Source organism: Penicillium maclennaniae (assembly GCF_028827695.1).
Source record: "Penicillium maclennaniae strain IBT 15551 chromosome Unknown utg000004l:1.0-3007600.0:1.0-3009580.0, whole genome shotgun sequence".
Classification (NCBI taxonomy): domain Eukaryota; kingdom Fungi; phylum Ascomycota; class Eurotiomycetes; order Eurotiales; family Aspergillaceae; genus Penicillium; species Penicillium maclennaniae.
The window spans coordinates 343,225-363,487 of NW_026623216.1; the positions used below are offsets into that span (position 1 = coordinate 343,225).

A 20,263-nucleotide genomic window follows, 5' to 3' on the forward strand; every position below is an offset into this window, starting at 1 on the left:
GAGGTATCTGCTATCTAAGTATTCTAGTAGCTCACTTTCGCGGCTAGATCTTTTATATTAATAGGACTACCTATCTCCTAATAATACTTAGTAATATCTCTTATAATTTAGTTAATCTTATCTTTTATTTCCTTTGAGAGAGAGATATCTACGAAGTTCGACTAAGTATATACTTATAAGAGTACCTTATTAATACGCTAGTTAATAATATCTATATTAATACCTTTACCTATTCTAGCGCGTATCTTCGGAGCAGACCTAGCGAGCTTACTAATTATAAGGGTAATCTCGGTTTCCTATATCTTTTATATTATAATATCTGAAAGCTAAGATCTTCGCTACGTAATATCTAGATCGATAGGGCCGCGAACTCTTCTTAGAACCTAGCTATATAGCGGAGTAGCTTCCTACTAAGGCTATATAGTTTAAGTCTCTTTAGGCTATCTATCTTATATTATATTATTATTATTAGTATTAGTAATATACGGTTAGAATCTATTAGTCTAGGAGTTCCTTATTTTAGTAATATCTTAGTCTCTACGACGCTTTATAGAATAGCCTTTAATAGCGTTAATAGTACCGAATAAGATAATTACTTTTTTATCCTCACTTTTCTTGAGCTTCTCCTATATAGGCGCGATACTAAGAAGCGTAGCAGTAATAGAGTAGATAGGTATATTTAGGTTTATAAGATAAGTAAGAGCAAAAAGAGTAGCATAAGCGATATTATTACTTAGCTATACGGATACTCTGTACGACTCCTACTTCTTTTAGTTATTATATTACGCTTAGAAGGCTTCTTAGTTTAATTATCCTAGGATTATACGTAGTCTTAGGCCTAATTATTTAATAATACCTAAAACTATCTGATTCGCAGTATTATAATATATAATACTATAGCCTTATATATCGCGAATAGATAGATATTAATTTAGTCGAGAGAAGTAGGTACCTTCGTATATTTAGTATTTTACTAAAGGATTAGCGCCGAGGCTATTCGAAGAGTTTTTTCTATTAGGCTTATACTAAATATTATTCCTTATATCTTAGCTAGCCTATAGCTTAAGAGTAAGTACCTCTATCTATAATTATATTTCTCTGAGCTTCCTATCCTATTTATTCTAACGCTAGACCTAATTAGCGGTTAGTTAACGATTTTCCTAAGGCTTTATAATAGTAGTAAGCGATTACTATAAGGGATAAAGTTATTAGTTACGCTTAGGGTTACTTAGAGAAGATTCGATAGTTAAAAGAATTCTCTAAATATCGGTTTTCTCTCTAATATATAACCTAATTTCTATATATATCTCTAAATAAGTGATTAGTATCCCTCTCGGTAACTACTTATAAGAGTGCCTTCTAATAACCTTCTCTTTAAGCTACTACGGAAGTCCTTAGATAAGGAGACTTACCCTATTTATATCGCTAATCTCGCCTTTTAAGTAAATATAGCTAGAGATATTATCGAACTTATTAAGATATAAGTGAATATTATCCTATATTATTCGCTTAACCTATATAAGGGATTAAAGGTATATCTTTATATATCTTTATTACTCGCTATTATTATTATAGAAGTGCTCTAAGAAAGCTTCCTTAAAGGTATCTTAGTCCTTTCTTAGCTAAGAGTTTTATCTCTTTACCTAAGACTTAGTGACCTTCGCGTAATACTAAGATAATATATCTATAATATCTTTATCGCTTTTAACGCTATATCTAAAATATATATCTTATAGCTTCTCTAGGAACTCAGAGATATCGATTTTATTAAAATATAGTGCTCTTAGGGATCCTAAAGCTAGTAATATAGAGAAATAAGGTACTTAAACTATATAAAGATAAGGTATAGCCTATACCCTACTAAGCGGTTTAGCTAAGGATAATAGTGGCTAATACTTATAATCTATATTATCTATATAATTATTACTACTTAGGGTTAATTCGGATCTTTCTAGTATAGGTCTATAGTAATCTATAAAGGTTAGAATACTCTTAGGGTCTAATAGCTTAGGAGCTATTATACCTTATATATCGTGCGCTATTACTTACTTATAGATAAGAGATAGCTTTTTAGCTAAAAAGAAATATTAACTCTATAAGCTTTACTTTAAATTATATCTCTTTAATAATTCTTTTTTTTCTTCTTTTCTTCTTATCGAGGCCGCTTCCTCTTCTTATAATTTATAATATAGAATTATTTATATTAATATTATCTATATAATAGAGTGCTATAGCTATCGGATACTTAGGTACCCCTACTTAGCTATTATATTTAATTAGATAGGCTATATCTTTAGTAATATCTAAAGTATCGCAGTATCTCCTATATATTAGTCCGATAGTATTTCTCGTAGGAACTAGGTATATTTAGGAGAACACTATATCTCGGCTAGTCACTCTTATTTATCTATACTAACTATATACCGTCGCAATTACTAGTGAATATAGTCTCCCGCTTAAGGTCTCAGACAGTCTTATAGCCTTTAGGGTCAAACGCGATCCCCACCCTTTAGGTATGTATTTCTTCGTATAGTGATATACCTTAACAAAAGAGCCTTCCCGGGGACGCCAATATAAAATAGGAACGGCTCGATGGCTATCTGGCGATACAGACTAAATAACACACACACACACACACTGCCTGTCTGGTATAGAGGATACTAGATAAGGCCGTACTAATGCCCTATTGCGGCCGTGCGGGATAATCTTAATACTGTATTATGGATAGAAGAAATTGGGTGAATCCTAAATGAATTGGGTAGATGACTTGTCTCCCTCCAAGTGTATCTGGAGATATACTATGCACTGCAGACATTAAATCATGCCTGAGGCCACACATAGGCTCATTATGTCACCAATTCTCCCACTACACTATATAGGTACTATCAGTAGGGGCAATAGCGATAGTTTAAAATAAGAATAGGCTATCTTAGTTTCTGTAGAGTACGTATATAATTAGGTTGAAAAGGGGTATCTAAAAGGCAGAAATTTTTATTTTACGCTAAGAAAGATTATATAAGCTAGAATCCTAGGTCCCAGTCAGCTCTAGCACCTAAATAGGACCTAGGATTAGTCATAAAATCCTGGGTCCCAGTCTGTCAGTTCTGGGTCCCAGTCTGTCAGTTCTGGGTCCCAGTCAGCTAGGTGCCCAGATCTAGATATCATGGAGGCTAAGGCAAGGATGCGGTGAAGTGGGGCAGTATCCCAATTCAATGCGAACAAGATCAAAGCATGCGTTATGGATATGGTGGTTCTCTGCATACTATCGTAAGTCATATCCGCGACAAAAGTCATAATCATTTACTAAATTTTCTAGCACTCACAGCCTCTCTAACCATATTTGCCGCAATTACATTTCTCCTGAAAGAGCCAACTCAACGCCTGCGGTTGACAATTCACGAACTTCTTTCTATGCTTCAAACTGCACTTGACTCACTAGACAGTCTTGAGCAAGACAGCCTGGTCGTATATCGATGTCAAGAAGCCCTACGGCGAATCATACACACTTGCTGGACAGCTACTGGTCAACTTCTCCCAGATCTTCCTTCTACGGGCTTCTTCCGTGAGCAAAACGCGCTACAGGAAGGTCAGAGGGATAAGATGCTGAATTCGAGAGATTTGCTATCCTACCAAGCCTCGCAGTTATTACCCCCATTCACGCCCGCAGAGCCCTGGTTAGATACCCAAGTCGAACTTGACTTTTCGTGGGTCAATACCCTGGCAGAGCATTTGCAAGTGTTCAATGGAGGTTTTTGAATTCAATACATATTACAGCCTCAATGGGTTAAGCAATATCACTTCCTTGTCATGTTGAACGCACCCCAAATTTCGAGTTCTGATTATTTTTGCATGTCAAAGTCACCAGCACACTTTAAATGCAATAGAAACATACAATATTCGTGTTTTACGGTGAATTTCAATTGCTTGAGAGTCAATATCCCTGAAGATTGATTTTCGGTTGAATCTCGTACCCTGATATTCGTTGGCTTACCTCCGTTCTGTCGACCAATACGAACAGAATAGCTGACACTTCAAGGACGTGCTCCCACATACGGAATTATTGTAGCAAAACATTGAAAATAATAAAGGTAAGCTATCAAATGAACTTTCGATTTGGGATTTCTGAAGCGGGGATGACATGTTTACAGAAAGACAAACTGTGCCCCCACAGGAAAATCACGCCGCCACTAAGATCAACAATCCTCGATTTATGACTCAATGATGGGGAGGACAAGGTAAGATTCAAAGTTGCTGCCCGAGTAGACAAAGTGCTTTCCCTTGTTGACAGAATTCTCGTGGAACTGCACAACATCCGGAGTTTTGTGTCGGAAGCTGTCGTTACCCTGGATCCGAACCTGAAGGGTCTCCCCGGGACGGAGAAGAGTCGATGTTGGAAGAATCTCAATATCCACTGGGACAATCTCATTTGGTCGGAGAAGAAGCTTCCGAGCATGGATGTGGTAAGGTCGGTCAATGGTTGTCTTCGCAATATCCAACTCGCGGTGGCTAACACGGAGCCATCCAAGACCAAGAGGACCATCGTCGACCATGGAGAAGGCCACAAATGGAGTAATTTTTCCGTCTTTGTCAAGCTTGTCAAGCTGGACGAACAGGTCCATATCTTCGCCCTGATCAGCAGCAACCCAGAGACGTAGGCGCATGTTTCCTGTCAGCTCGGTATCCTCCGAGAATCGGTATTGGAAACGGACATCGTCATCGGTGACTTGGGAATTATAGGTGGTGACCGAGATTGAGGAGGAATTCTGGTCGATAAGCCTCCCTTGAGTGATATCGAGATACTTCTTGGTGTATTGAGTACGAGCCAATGGCCATTCTTGTTCAGGTCGGAACTCGCCCTTCCATGCGCGATCACGGACTTCGAGGCGAAGTGAGGAGGGTTCTGAGCTGCAATTCCCCATTGTACGATAGAGAGATAAGACACTCCGATCATACCAACTTTGCCGTTAGACCACGGCAGAGTGCCGGCCCATTCAATGCAGTCGTGGCCATCACGACTTTCTTGCTGGCTAAAGATCTCAAGGTTACCCTCGGATCTTCACGAGCCGCGACTGTCACCATTGATCACGGCATACCCCTTCTTAGTCCACACCACGGGATCGATGCTTTCCCAGACGGTATATTTGGAGAACCAGCCTTTAGGGACATCGGCGCCCGGGAATATATCAAAGGTCTTAGGGCCATGTTTGCCGTAAGGGCTGAAGGTAAAGATGATGGGAAGCTTGCCTGAGACACCTTCGGGGCGGAAAACATCCACGTAGACCTTGACTCCGTCGCACATGGCCACAGGCACGTCCCAAGTAAAATGCATGCCATCCGCAACCTCTTCCTTGTTAGGGACCAGAGGAGGGCGGGTGGTATCTTCGAGGGCAACGCCCTTCTTCCAGTAGAAAGGCTTCACGCCGCAAGGGTTCTTGCCGGCAACCTCCATGTTGTCTCGATGGGAAGTGGAATTCTGGCGATGCAGAATATAGGTAAAGATCGGGTTTGATGACACAAGAACTCAGTGACTGTAACTTGTAAAGGTGAAATGTGATGAGTAGGGGGTTGTAGTCGCGAATAGTGGGATATTTATACATTCTTCCGTTGTGATTTCGCCCGGCTTCCTCCAAGATTGGATCTACCTGTCTCGTGAGTTCTTTCGGATACCCGACCGAAATGCATCAGTTCGGTCTGCATTAATCCGAGGCGACCTGAGCGATTCGTCTGAAGCTGAATTGTCTCGGTGTAAAGATTGACCCGTCTTTGCAGTCATGCCGTCACTGGACGAACGGGCGATTCTACTCCGTAAACCTTCCCGGGTCGCGCCGCCTCTACAAAGGGCCTCGACGATCCGGGGACCGGAGTGTGGAGTGTCTCCACCCATGCAACTCTGGGGAAATGAGACGGTCCGGTCCGTTGATTCGACGGGTCGCGGGGATATTACGGATGGCAAGGGTGGTTTGGCGGAGACGCCCCATCCCCGGAGCTGTCGTCCAGGGCGCAAGCTCCATCTTTCCCCCAGCGGACGCTTTTACAGATTTGGAATGAGACCTTGACCGACGTCTAATTTTCTTTTCTTTGGGATAGCTCAGAATCTCACCATTACTTCATGCACATCTCATGGCTTTTCTTGATTCACTTGGCTTTTGACGTCTGGTTTGGAGTGTTGCTCAAGATTCCCACCCTTTGCGGGACACGTTAAGATCGTCTCGGGTAGTCTTTTGGATGTATGTCTTGTCTTCCATGGCCTTGGATATTTCCAAGATATCTTACCCCAGGAGAAACGAAGTAGAACCCAAATCCCTCCGCATTTTCCGTCACAAAGTCCAGCAATCTTGACGAGGAGGAGGGCGAAGATTGGGCGAGCCAGGTTGTAGTACAGGGAGATATCTGTTAAAAGGGATAGACAACTTTACGTCGATGCTTCGGGACTTGGCAGCCATCACTCCATATCGGAATGCAGGTTCAGCGATATCGAGTCTCTCTTTTGCGAGTTGTCAAGTATGATCCCTCATTTCATGGTGTTTGAAGGTGACGCAGGGTGACGCGGTTGTAGGCGTGTTGCGGCGACCATTCGATTGACTTATAGCGTCATGATTGTTGACAATGGCACCTACGTCCTCGAAGCTAATGGTTCAGTTAGTTATCTTCCACACACCCGAGTATGCCCTTTCGCTCTGGAAGCGAAAGCTTTCTGCTCTTAGGAATTTGTGCATACCTATGTGATGGGTTCTCGCAGGGGGTCGGTCAAGTACTATTAAGTCGGTCAAGCATCATTACGTCTCTTGGATCAAGGAACCACAAGGGCAAAGATGCATAAGGATGTTCAAAGCGTCAATACATGGTATGGACAAATGGACCCTTCATGCTTCTCCCCTTTGTAAATCGCCTTGTGGAAAGACTTCGAGACTTCGGGTCTCTCAATCTCTATTTACCCATTATGCCACAAATCTTAATTTGAAGAATTGGTAGCGGTATGCCTACTAGAAAAGAAATAGTTCTCACACCACAAATCGTAATTTTTCCACGGGGAGGTCAACCTATTAGCAAAATCCAGCGATAGCTTGAGGCTTAGGTAGCGGAGCACTCTCAACCGCCAATATGATTGGAACAGTGAGACGGCTTCACGTCACTTTGAACTCCTTTTTCCCTGATCTGCCCAATCGGAGGCAGTAAGGCAGTGGACCAAGACGGTAGATCGGCAACATTGGATGTCAGCAAGGATGCAGTCCCCCATCGGGACGTTCGAGTTCCTTCGGCTGCTCGGACTTCCGCCGTCACGTCTCCATAAGGCTAGCTTGATATGTGACACGAGTATATTTTCACGTTCGATACTTAGGTCTCCAATGGAAGAGTTTTATGAGTTTTCTCTCAGGGACTCTTCAGCGTGAACTCAAGAAACGCAAGTGGATGTCCTATATTTCAGCGCAGGCAACACGCGTGCCCATACATCAATTCCCTCGACAGAATTATACACAATGGTCCAACCACTCGTGATAGACTCCAACTCCAGCTTCCGTAGCATGGGAAGCTCTAAGCGGAAACGGATGATCCATGCCTGTGAATCATGTCGTCGTCGAAAATCACGATGCAATGGGACCCGCCCAGCTTGCTGGCAATCTCGAACCGCGGATTTAGCTGGTGAAGACGCCCAAGCGAGCATTCGATCCTCATCACCGACGAAATCAAATTCACGCAGCATCAAGATTTGAACTGAAGAGCAGGTTGCGTTAGAAGAGCGTGTCAAGAAGTTGGAACGACTCCTGCAAAACATCATGAGCAAATCCAATGCCGACAGCAGCACCAGACAAAGCCGGTCACCGCCAAGCTCGTTGACTGTTGCTTCCACCGCAGACTATTCTAACCCGGTTGATGGGATGGGGTGCATGATGTTCTCGGCTGAAGAGGACGTAGGATACTTTGGTAGGCGTCCTCCTGGTTTCTATATCCATTGAACGATCTCCCGCTCACCAAATGTTTCTCAACAATCAAGGCCCAACCTCGACCGCTGCTTTCTTAGACCGCATTGTCAAAGCTTATAAACATCTCCAACAAGAGCGCGTGCCCGGAGGGGCCTCAGAGGATGTGAAGGTAAAATCTCGAGCAGAGTCACCGCCTCCTGTCACCCAACCGGCTCTTCCTATCGACTGTCCTCTTCCCCAATCTAAGGAATAATTTGGACCAGCCCCAAGTGGCAAAGAATCCCGTTTATTGGAGATCTTTTTCGCAAACATCGGGGACATGTTCTTATATTTGGACAAGAAAACGATTACGAGATATCTTTCCAAGGTAGAATCTGGCCATACAGAGAGACCGCAGTCTGTCCAGGTCTGTCTGGTCAACACGTGCATGGCATTTGCGAGTCTTCAGGAAGGACCAGTTTTATCTGAGATCCGACACACTGTCAATCCCGACGTGTACTTTCAAAGGGCACGGCGCGTGCTGCCTGATATTCTATCTCAAAAGGCCAGCCTTGAGTCCAGTGAGTCGGCACTACGTGATCCCCTTGTTGCTCACGATTGATGCTGATGAGGCTTTCAGTCCAAGCTTTACTACTTGTTTTGCAGTACTCACAAGGTACACAATGCTCAGCTGAGACATGGAGACTCATGAACCATGTTATCGAAAGTGTTTTCCAATTTGGTTTGCACCGTTCGATAAGTGGGAAGCGTTTGAGTCCAGCCAATACAGAGATCCGAAATAATACATGGTGGATGTGTTTCATGATGGATAAGTGTGTTATTCCCCTGATTCCACTCTGGTGATAGACAACTCATGGTTTCCGTATAAGGATGTGTAGCGTGACTTTTGGTCGCCCGCCGCTGATTATAAACAGCCACATGCAGTCCTCGCTGCCTCTCAGTTTGGCTCCCAACAATGAGACAGCGAAGGATATATCGGAGCCTCTATCGTCAGCGGGCATCTGCGGGCTCTGATCTGTTTTTCCAGACCATGTGAGATACACTCTATTTCCCGGAGCAGTGACTACGGATCTAACTTCTCATTCATCCTATCAGGCGACTGAACCTGCTACTAGGATATGTGATCGAGTCGGTCTATCATCACAATACGGAAAGATGTTATTCCTCGACTTTGCCTGAATTATTGCAGAATGTGGTCAGAATAGAGACACGCCTAGCTCAGTGGATGAATGACTTACCTGAATCACTGAACGTCACCAAGATACTCAATAATCCAACAGGGTTTCATTTTTCCAAGAAAGTGCACGAGACTAGAAGCCAGGTTATCCTCAGTCTTCGCTATCTCCATCTCCGAGCACTTTTGCACCGGGCAACACTTTGTCGTGTTCTTGACCAACATCACGGATCAGATCGCCGACGGGCGTTCTATGGACTACGAAGTTGTATCAATTGTTGTGTGGAGTCAGTTGTCCTATCAATCAAGATCGTCGTTCGTGGTGTTCAGAATCGAAACTTGCTGCCAATCATGTGGTTGTCCGCCTATTACAGTAAGTCAACCAAAAGGAATCAGGCGACGGAATAATTTCTGACCCTTCATGGAAGCTCTAACTGCATCGTTGTCCATATTCGCGGCCATTGTGTTGTTTCTCAGAGAGCCGTCTTATATTCAAGAACGCTCAATTACGGACCTGCTCGAGACGTTGCGCATGGCGGCTGATGCCGTCGGGGGCCTCGGAAAGGGCAACAGGGTGGTCACTCGGTGTCAGCAAACCCTTGAAAAAATAATGGAAAGCTGCTGCTCTGTTGTGACACAATTGGAGCTGCAGCAATATTCCGGCCACTCGTTGGATAGAGATCATGTACTTGAACGACAAAATTCGCCATGTCCACCCAAGGAACAGAGCATCGAAAAATTGGATTAGCCTCTGCCTATCCGTTGACAACTCATGGGCCCGATTACATCGCCCCGAACTAATTGAAAAAGGAGAGGCTTGGTCGCAGTGAATCTACAGTACCTTTTTTCAGAGCCATCCGACTCGCCCAAAGCCTATGTGCGAATCTGGTACTGGCTGCACCACGACTTCTAGGGGCTTTCTATTGCCACCTTTGCAAAAAGCTTCGCTGGTAGCGCTATCGCGCAGCTCAAGAAGGCAAGAAGAGATTACAAAGATTCAAAAATGGTGTATCAGAAATTATCTCATCATTTTCATGCTAAATGAGGCACAGTATCAAGGCAAATCAAATTGGAAGATGACTGATCGCCTGGATAGTAGTCCGGAATAGAAGAGAATTCAGTGAAGTTAACGTCCTCGGTTAGGGGTATAATGAAAGACTCAGTAGATTCAACACAGATTTGCTCCATCTTGCTCACTCTACCGCGCGTTCAATCAGGACTGTGTAATCCTAAGGCATCATAAACACTCTATATATTTGAAACTTGTATAGTCATGGAAAGGTGGGAGCAATGAATGTAAACCTTCGGGTCCTGCACCCTGTTCAAAACCTGTTTTATAACTCGCTCGACAGAGCTTGGGATAGTGAGACGGTGTAGGGGATACTCTCCCACACGTCCTTCAGCCTCGAGGGCCAAGTAGCCCGGGGCATAAAGCTCAACATCGTTAATCCATTGCTCAAGATCACAGAAGTCTATCGTTGTTGGAAGTTGAGTAGCGGCCTTAGCTTGACAGAGAATATTAATGATCGGTAGGTCCATGTCAAGTCTGATATCTTGTATTAGTCCGTTGGTCTGTATGGGGAGGGCTCAAGAATACTCACGGCTGGTTATGGTGTTTACGGCCACCCTGAATATAACGAATATTATTAAAACCCTTCATAAGCTCAGAAGCGTGAATGTATAGCACTCGCATATTGAAAGGGCAAATGTGAATAGCATCCTTAACAGCCCCGTTGATTTTATACTCGACCATTGTCAAACGGCCATTTCTTAGGCCTTCTTTATCGACCAACAAATATAAGCCAGTATAAACAAGATAGAGTACGGTGCCAGTATATGTGAGATAGATACTCCTGAAATCGATGGTCTCTAGATCCTACCAGGACAGAAAGCCCTCTATCAAAGGATCAGTGGTGATTGCTGGATTCAAGATAGCCTCTGATAGCATATAATTATCAAATAGACAGTGCCCGGTGTCGATATCATAGATATACAACAGAATAGCGAATTTGACCTATCGCGCCCGATTGGCAGCATGAGCCTCGTCAACAGGGGCGATGGAAATCAGGCTTATGATATTGACTGGCTGAAGAGTGTCGTAGAGACGTGCCAACGCGTCGGCTGGATATCGAAGGCCTTCACTAGGTTCACTCCGAGATTGTGGCCCCTCCGTACCTGGAAGACCTGTAGGCGCACGCGATTGGTACGACTGAAAGAAAAAAATTAGTTCATGAAAAAACTTCGGAGATTTGACGGGGTTGGATTCACATCACGGAGTTCCTGTGTAGCCGAAGCCCATTCTTCCACGAGTTGCCTCGGGTGGTGTAGCTCATATTCCCCATCGTTGGAGGAAACATGTGGGTTTGCTGCAGAACCCCAATTTTCCTCATTGTAATTTAGTACTGAAGGCGTGGCTATCAAATATCTAGATTCTATAGAGATATACCTGTACAAATAGTAGCCAGCCCTTGACTTCCTCCTTGATCTGGTCTAAGAGTAAATGTATTTCTGGGTATGGTTTGATGGAATTGAGGATTCCCCCCGGCCAGTGTTGAACGGATCTCGGCATGGCTAAGATAGGTGATCAATTCTGTTTGGTATGGGTCTAAAGAATGAAGGAGATAACTAATAAAACGGTGTTAAGTAGGTCTCGCTACCTGAGTAATCTATACCCTTGGTCGCTGGTTGCCACCTATCCCATAGCGAGGTAGATAAAGAGGTCGGAAGGAAACTGAGGCCAGTTATGGATCGGTGAAAGCTTCACAAGAAACCTGTCCCCTAGATGATATCTAGCACAGGGCTCTATCAACATTTTTCTCCTACTACCCTACTCCACCTCGCAGAAAATCTCTCGTTAACTATTTGTCTGTCCCTCTCTTCCCCGGGCGTTGAGAACCTCTGCCTTCTTTCTTCATAAAATTAGCGTATTTATAGAGCCGATCTTCAGTCGCTTTCGAGGACGATCATCGGATGATGATGTCGAGTCAAGGCGATCATCAATTGATCAATCTTGGGGCTATTCTCTTCGCGAATTCTCCACCCAACTAAGTTGAGACCCACTCGAAACCACCACCGAGCGATGTGCCGGCCACTGTAAATTAGATGTGCAGCTTCATAAAATCGAAAATGGATGATAATATTGGTATATGGGTATTTCTCGTTGCCAAAAAAGCCAATGCAATCGAATGATGATTCCCCAACCCCCCAGAAACGCCAGAAATCCAATCCGACCAAAAAACCGACCGAACGCAACGCTCGCCACGCCAAAAAAACACAAAACGTAACACACAACACACAACACACATGACACATAATCTCATAATATACAACATACATAACACGGGTTCATCGAATTCATGAAACGGAGATTCGTCTAATCTATACAGCTCACGTTCTATCGAGGTAGCTGCACCTACGAGAGATATCCAGAAAGAACGCGCACGACTTTTGAAAACAAAACAGAAAAAGAAAGACATGACATGCGTAATCGAAATCGACGGATCGCTTTTCGTTGTCCCAGTCGAGAGGACAAGATATAATGAAAAGACGCCTAAGGTGCCATGACCAGGGCCAGCAGTGCCATGCGGCAGTACAGACCATATCTCATCTGTATTCAGCACGTTAGCAAGTTCCTGGGTGAAGGAAGAGGGGGAGAAGCGTACCTGGCGGAAGTAGGCAGCCCGCTGGTCGAAGTCAACCTCCTCGGAGATCTCAGCGTTGCGGGGCAGCGGGTGCATAACGACCATGTGACTCTTAGCGTGCTTGAGCAGAGCGTTGTCAATGACGAAGCTGTTCTTCAGACGCTCGTACTGGGCGAGGTCGGTGAAGCGCTCCCTCTGCACACGGGTAGAATACAGGACATCGGAGCGAGCGACGATCTCAGGGGTCAGCTCCACAGACTCGCAGATAAGCTTGCCAGAGGACACAAGCTGCTTGCGAATCTCCTCGGGAAGAGCCAACTCCTTGGGAGAAACGAGCTGGACGCTAACCTCATAGAAGCGGAGGAGCTTCAGCAGGGAGTGCACGGTACGGCCGTACTTGAGATCACCAGTGAAGGTGATAGTCAGGCCGTTGACAGTACCCAACTCCTCACGGATAGTGAAGAGGTCCAGGAAGGCTTGAGTGGGGTGCTCAACAGAGCCGTTACCACCGTTGATGATGGGCACGGGAGAGAACTTGGCCGCAACATCAGTACTGGTGGGGCTGGGGTGGCGCAGAACAAGAGCATCACCGTAGCAGCCGAGGGTGCGGATGGTGTCCTGAAGGGTCTCGCCCTTCTGGGTAGAAGAATGCTCGGTGGAGATGGCGATAGTGCGTCCACCAAGACGCTGCATAGCGGCATCGAACGAGGCCGAAGTGCGGGTCGAAGGCTCATAGAAGAGAGTGGTCAGGACACGTCCCTTGAGAATATCAAGGACACCCTGGCGCTGGACACCAAGGCGCATCTCCTGGGCGACGGAGAACAGCAGGTGCAGATCAGCGCGAGAGAACTGGCTCACAGAAAGGACGTGCTTGCCGCGGAAGGGAGAGCGAGCGAGCATATCGTGCAGCTGGGACGACACCTGAGAGGGGTACAAGGGGGGGTCCAAGCTCGCCAACAGAAGGCACATTGGCATCCAGACCGCGGGTACGGCGGCTGGGGGTGCCGGACATGGAGACATGGCGGTCAAGAGAGCTCTCAGGGCGGACCATCGGGGTCATGGGCTTCTGCACAGGCGAAGTGGGAATGATCCGGTGGGAAGACATGTCAGTACCCTTGACAGCATCCTTAGTGATGGCACCATCAAGGCAAGAGGTCTTGCCTTGGAAGACAACACGCTGGACGGAACCACGCATCGTCTTGCCGTTGAAGGGAGACCAGCCCTCGGAGCTCTGGAACACGTAAGGGCGATCAACCTCGATCTCAAGCGAGGTGTCAACCTGGTCGTGCAACTCGAAGATCTTCTTCGGATTGTCGTAGAGACGAGCGGTGACGTCCTCGACAGTCAGGCGGCCCTCAGCGACAGCGGTGAACAGCAGAGGGAGCGACTCGGCAATACCTGCCACGGGGGAGGCCTTCTTGTCAGCAATCTGGAAGGGAATGCTGCCAATGGAGAAGACGTCGATAGTGCTCATGTGGTCCCACAGAGCCTTCTGGTCTTCAGCCGAAGGAAGAGAGCTGCAAGCGGGGAACTCCTCGCGGGAGAGGAACAGGCAGAAGATGGAGACGTCGCACGTCACCTTCAGTCCCTTCTCCTTGCTCAGCGCAATGAGCTTGATATCCTCCTTGGAGGTCACGCTCATGACGTGGATGTTGCGGCTGTGCAGAGAGGCCAACAGCAGGATCGAGGCAAGGTCGGTGCCCTTAGCGTCGGTGATCAGAGGCTTGCTCGAGGGCCAGGCTCCGAAGTGGTTGGTCACAGTAGCCACCTTGTTGATGTTGCCCGAGAGGTGGTTGAAGGGGATGAACAGAGAGCCAACCTCGCTGGCGACCTGAGTGATTTGGTCGGAGTTGGAAGCAGTGGCAGCAACAGAGACGTTGAAGTCGCAGTAGGACTTGTCCTGAGCGTTCAACTGGACGATCTTCAGATCACTGGTCTCGGTAACGGAGCTGTCCACGCCAACAGGCATGACACGGACCATGCTGAAACCAGCGGCGATCGAGGCCTTGGTGACCAACTCGAAATCCTTGGAGCCGGGGGTAACAAGACCCGGGACAAAGGCAGCAATGTTGATCAGACCGGGAAGGACCACAGTGCGGTGGCTGGTCTGGAAATCGGAAGTCTGGATGTTCAGAGGGAAGTGACGGGCAATAGCCTCGATTAGGATCTTCGCGTTCTTGACGTTGGTAACCAAGGGGGTCTGGTAATCCACAGCCATACGACGAGTACGGTAACCCTTGGACATGTAGTTGGCAGGGCGGCGGAAGCGGTTGGCAGACGGTAAGTTGATGTACAGATCGATGAGGTTATTCGACAAGTGCTGGGTCAAAGAGTACTCAGACTTGATGTCATCCTCCTCACCAGGAAGGTGCTCCAGGTACTTGACGGTCACACCGTGCTCCTTGAGGAAATCGGCAGTACCGGAAGTGGCAAACAAGTTGTATCCGAGGTTGGACAGCTTCTGGATAGAAGGAAGCATTTCCATCTTCTCCTTGTAGGAACCGATGGAGAACAAGATGTTGCGCTTGGGGAGACGGAAACCAGTGGACAGCAGGGCCTTGAGGTAGGCCTCGTACTTGTCACGACCGAAAGAAGCGACCTCACCAGTGGAAGCCATCTCGACACCCAGCACCGGGTCGGCACCGGAGAGTCGCGAGAAAGAGAACTGCGGCACCTTGACACCAACGTAGTCCTTGGGAACGTTGATAGGGGGGTACTCCTGGAACGGAATGCCAATCATAGCCTTGGTTGCCATCTCGATCAGGTCAACACCCATAACCTTGGACACGAAGGGGAACGAACGCGAAGCACGAACGTTGCACTCAATAACCTTGATGTCATTGTCCTTGGCAATGAATTGGATGTTGTAAGGACCAGTGACGTTCAGAGCGTTACCGATCTTGCGGGTCGCCTCAACAATGCGGCGCATAGTCTCCTCACTCAAGTCCTGAGGGGGCAGGATGAGAGTAGCATCACCAGAGTGAACACCGGCGTTTTCAACATGCTCAGAGATGAAGTGGCCAACCATGACACCGTTCCGGGCCACAGCATCCATCTCAATTTCCTTGGCGTTCTCAATGTACTTGGTGATGACGACTGGGTGCTCGCGAGAAACATCGGCAGCCTGGTTCAGGTAGCTGGCCAGGTCGTGCTCGGAGTAGACAGTGTTCATGGCAGCGCCGGAAAGGACGTAGGAGGGTCGGACCAGCACGGGGTAGCCAACCTTGTCGCAGAACTCGCGGGCCTCGTCAATGCTGGTGAGCTCCTTCCAGGCAGGCTGATCAACCTCAATACGATCCAGCATGCGCGAGAACTTGTAACGGTTCTCAGCGCCGTCAATCATCTCGGGGGAGGTACCCAGGATGTTGACATTGAGGCGGTGCAGGGGCAGAGCGATGTTGTTGGGAGTCTGACCACCCATGGAGATGATGACACCACTCGAGGACTCAAGCTGGTAAATGTCAAGGACAGTTTCAAGGTTGATGTTCTCGAAGTACAGGCGATCGGCCTCGTCGTAATCGGTACTGACGGTCTCAGGGTTGTAGTTGACCATGATGGTCTTGTGACCCTGCTCGCGCAGAGTGCGGATAGTGCGGACGGAACACCAATCGAACTCGACAGAGGAACCGATACGGTAGACACCAGAGCCAAGAACCATGATACCGTGGTCATCGAAGGTCAGATCGTGCTCAACGGCGTTGTAAGTCAGATACAGGTAGTTGGTCACAGCCGGGAACTCAGCAGCAACAGTGTCAATCTGCTTGACGATGGGCATAATGCCAGCCTCGACACGCATGCGGCGAATAGCCAGCTCATTAGAGCTCAAGAATTTGGCAAGCTGACGATCGGAGAAACCAAGCTGCTTAGCCTGGCGGATCATGTCAATGGGAACAGTGGTGGCGTTGAAGGCAACCATGGTCTTGCCGAAGTCACTCAAGCCCTTGAGGCGGCTCAGGAACCACTTGTCGATGTTGGTCAGCTTCCAAATGTCATCAACGCTGTAGCCTGCATGCATGGCATTGGCAATGGCAAACAGACGCTGGTCGGAAGGAGTCTGGAGTTCGGCCTTGATTGACATGAGAGCACTGGTCTCATTGAAGCCCAGGTTGTGGAAATCAACGGAACGGATAGCCTTTTGAATGGCTTCTTCGAAGGTGCGACCAATGCTCATGACCTCACCAACACTCTTCATAGAGGAACCAAGCTGGGTAGAGACACGAGTGAACTTCTTAAGATCCCAACGGGGGATCTTGACCACACAGTAGTCGAGCGAAGGCTCGAAACAGGCGCAGGTGGATTTGGTGACGGAGTTCTTAATCTCGTTGAGAGGAATACCGAGACCCAGCTTAGCAGCAATGAAGGCAAGCGGATAACCAGTAGCCTTGGAAGCAAGGGCCGAGGAACGAGACAGACGGGCATTGACCTCAATGATGCAGTATTCCTTGGAGAAGGGGTTCAGGGCGTACTGGATGTTACATTCACCAACAACACCAAGGTGGCGAATGACATTGACAGCGGTCGTGCGCAGCATGTTGTAGTCCTCATCTGAGAGGGTCTGGGAGGGGGCGACGACGATAGAGTCACCGGTGTGAATGCCGAGGGGATCAAAGTTCTCCATGTTGCAGACAGTGATACAGTTGTCCTGGGCATCACGAACGACTTCGTACTCGACCTCCTTCCAGCCTTTCATACTGCGCTCGATCAGCACCTGTGGGCTGACGGCCAGAGCCTTGGTGCAAAGTTCCTTCAGCTGCTCCATGTTGTCGGCGAAACCACTACCGAGACCACCCAGAGCGTAAGCGGCACGCACAATGACGGGGAAGCCGATGTTCTCAACGACACGCAGCGACTCCTCGATGGTTGAAGCAGAAGCGGACTTGGCACACTTCTCCTGGATGGAGTCCATGCTACGAGCGAACAGCTCACGGTCCTCAGTGGTGATGATGGTGTCAATGGGTGTACCCAGAACCTGGACACCGAGGCTCTCGAACTCATCCTTCAGTTGAATACCGACCGAAAGGGCAGTCTGTCCACCGAAAGTAACGTAGATAGCGTCGGGCCGCTCGTGCTTGATCACCTTGCGAACAAAGTCGGCGTTGACGGGCAGGAAGTAGACCTTGTCGGCTAGACCCTTGGAAGTCTGAATGGTGGCAATGTTGGGGTTGATCAAGATCGTGTAGATGCCCTCCTCCTTCAGCGCCTTAATAGCCTGACTACCAGAGTAATCGAATTCTCCGGCCTGTCCAATGCTCAAACCACCACTGCCCAGGACAAGGACCTTCTTGACATGCACACGGGGAGCAGCCTTGACGTTATCAGCCTTGAGACCGCCGGGGAACTCGACGGGCTTGGTGAGAGCCTCGGTAGAGGCAAGGGTCTTCTGAATAGTGTTGATGAAGACGTCAAACAGGTACTCGGTGTCCCGAGGGCCAGGGGTGCTCTCGGGGTGGAACTGGACACTGAAGAACGGGCGGCTGGTGTGACGGATACCCTCATTACTGCCGTCGTTTGCGTTGACGAACAATTCCTCCCAGCCGTCCTGGAGACTAGAGGCATCCACGGCGTAACCGTGGTTCTGAGAGGTAATGTGACACTTGCCAGAGATCAAGCTAGTGCAAGGAATGTTGTGACCGCGATTACCGAACTTCATCTTGCTGGTGGTAGCGCCAACCGAGCGAGCAATCAGCTGGTGACCGAGACAGATACCAAATACGGGTGTGCGAGCATCCTTCAATGTCTTGGAAAGGTTGTTGATGGTGGTAGTCAAAGTGGCAGGGTCACCGGGACCGTTTGAGACGAACAGACCGTCATAATCCTTTCCGGCGAGGGTAGGGAAGTCGTAATCCCAAGGAACGACCAGGACCTCAACACCACGGGCAAGAAGGCAGCGGAGCTGGTTGTGTTTCATACCAACATCCAAGCACAGAACGCGGACAGGGCGTCCGGAGGGGTGCTTGAGGGCGACATTCTCGGGGGGTGTGAAAAGCTGGGGCTCACGGATGGAGACTGTAATCGAAAAATATTTCAGTTAGTTATACCCATTCTCTGCAATGTTTGATTCAGCGGTAGATTAGGATGACTCACCCTCAGCGACGAGGTTCTTGGTGTTGGGATCCACCCAGTCAATCTGCTCAAATTGCGACTTCCAGTTTGCTTCATCAATAGCGGCGGTGGCGCCGCTGTTCTGGAGCAGCATACGACCAAGCATGCTACCCTTTTGACGGATACGCTTGGTCAGCGAACGAGTGTCGACACCGTGCATGGCGGGAACACCCTGCTCCTTGAGCCATTGGCCCAAAGAGGACTTGGCCAAAAAGTGGGAAAAATCCTCGCCGGCGTAAGTGGCCACCACCAAGGCGGCGACGTGGATCTGAGTCGACTCAAAATACTTGGGCAAAGTCTTGAGCAGCTCGTCCATCTGCTCGCGGTCCGGCACACCGTAGTTACCAACGAGCGGGAAGGTGATGACCAGAATCTGACCGCGATATGAGGGGTCGGTGATGGATTCGGGATAACCGACCATACCAGTCTGGAAGACCAATTCACCGGACACACTCTTCTCCGCACCGAAGTTGTAACCCTGGTACACAGTGCCATCCTCCAGCTCGAGGGCCACGAGGCGGTCACTGCCACCCCTGACGGGGATGGAGGCCGGGGTGATCAAAGCACCAGAGGCCATCTTTGGCAGCGGATTGGTATTCTGGTAAGCTACTGGGCCGCCCGACTTGGGACTAGTCAGGGAAGTCAATTCCTCGTGAGGAAGCGACTGGGACATCGGAATTGGAGAAGCGAGAAAGAGGGGACGAGTCCTCTCGAGGACGTTCTGAATGAGTGCAGGTGCCTCTACTGCAACATCAACCAGAAGGACTTTTCTCGAATGACTTTTTGAGTGTCCTTTTCGGGAATTTTTGAAAAGAAGTGGGGTAGAGGAGTAATTAGAAGAGATGAAAGGAGAACAGCTGCAAGAGCTGGAGGTATGAAGAAGGAAGAAGAGGTTTGTGGCAGAATAAAATTTTCGTGCCACTGAGGACCCACCGGTTCCGGTGTTGAGTGGGGCTCACCGCCTCAGAGTTTTCGCACTGATTCGGTAGTGTGGAAGCCCATAGTAATGCGAAGTCGAGTTATACTGGGTATACGACGGGCAAGGAAGTTCTTAAATTATTTTATTTTTGTGTTTGGAGGGTTGTTGGAGAGCATCTGCGTTTGACTGTGATCATCCCGGCCTCTATGCAGATGATTCCCCTCGCAAAGCTCGCCCTGCAGTGCATGCAGGCGGTGAGTGCTGATAAGCATGATAGGCGGAGACGTAGAGATGCTTACAATATATGCATATTATCGGACTCTGCTATTGAAGCTAGATGCTCCTCGGGTTGTTAGGAAGTTCATATGAAGTATTGGGATGAGTTCCCGCTTACGTTCCAGGGCCTGGGCATGGCAGGCTGAGGGCCGATCGTTCAGAACAATGACGGAAGAGGACCGTTTAGCTGGTCCGCCTTATTCTTCAGGTCTAGCGCGAACCGAGATCC

The 20,263-nt window shown here is 48.0% G+C and overlaps 4 protein-coding genes across 4 annotated transcripts; 1 reads left to right on the forward strand and 3 right to left on the reverse strand.

The window, feature by feature from the left end:
- Positions 1-4,208: 4,208 nt before the first annotated feature.
- N7477_004305 (uncharacterized protein) lies at positions 4,209-4,919 on the reverse strand (the record flags this gene model as incomplete). The annotated part of the gene is made up of 1 exon (XM_056965968.1): positions 4,209-4,919. One exon carries the CDS (start codon positions 4,917-4,919, stop codon positions 4,209-4,211), a length of 711 nt encoding a protein of 236 aa, XP_056822749.1.
- Positions 4,920-5,056: 137 nt separating this feature from the next.
- Positions 5,057-5,449, reverse strand: N7477_004306 (uncharacterized protein; the record flags this gene model as incomplete). The annotated part of the gene is made up of 1 exon (XM_056965969.1): positions 5,057-5,449. The coding sequence occupies one exon, from the start codon at positions 5,447-5,449 to the stop codon at positions 5,057-5,059; it is 393 nt and encodes a 130-aa protein (XP_056822750.1).
- A 2,326-nt stretch (positions 5,450-7,775) lies between these two features.
- On the forward strand, positions 7,776-8,175 carry N7477_004307 (uncharacterized protein; the record flags this gene model as incomplete). The annotated part of the gene is made up of 2 exons (XM_056965970.1): positions 7,776-7,923; positions 7,994-8,175. 2 exons carry the CDS (start codon positions 7,776-7,778, stop codon positions 8,173-8,175), a joined length of 330 nt encoding a protein of 109 aa, XP_056822751.1.
- Positions 8,176-12,646: 4,471 nt separating this feature from the next.
- N7477_004308 (bifunctional carbamoylphosphate synthetase/aspartate transcarbamylase) lies at positions 12,647-19,512 on the reverse strand (the record flags this gene model as incomplete). Its single annotated transcript, XM_056965971.1, is given in 4 exon segments — positions 12,647-12,703; positions 12,759-13,658; positions 13,672-18,743; positions 18,822-19,512. 4 exon segments carry the CDS (start codon positions 19,510-19,512, stop codon positions 12,647-12,649), a joined length of 6,720 nt encoding a protein of 2,239 aa, XP_056822752.1.
- Positions 19,513-20,263: the final 751 nt, after the last annotated feature.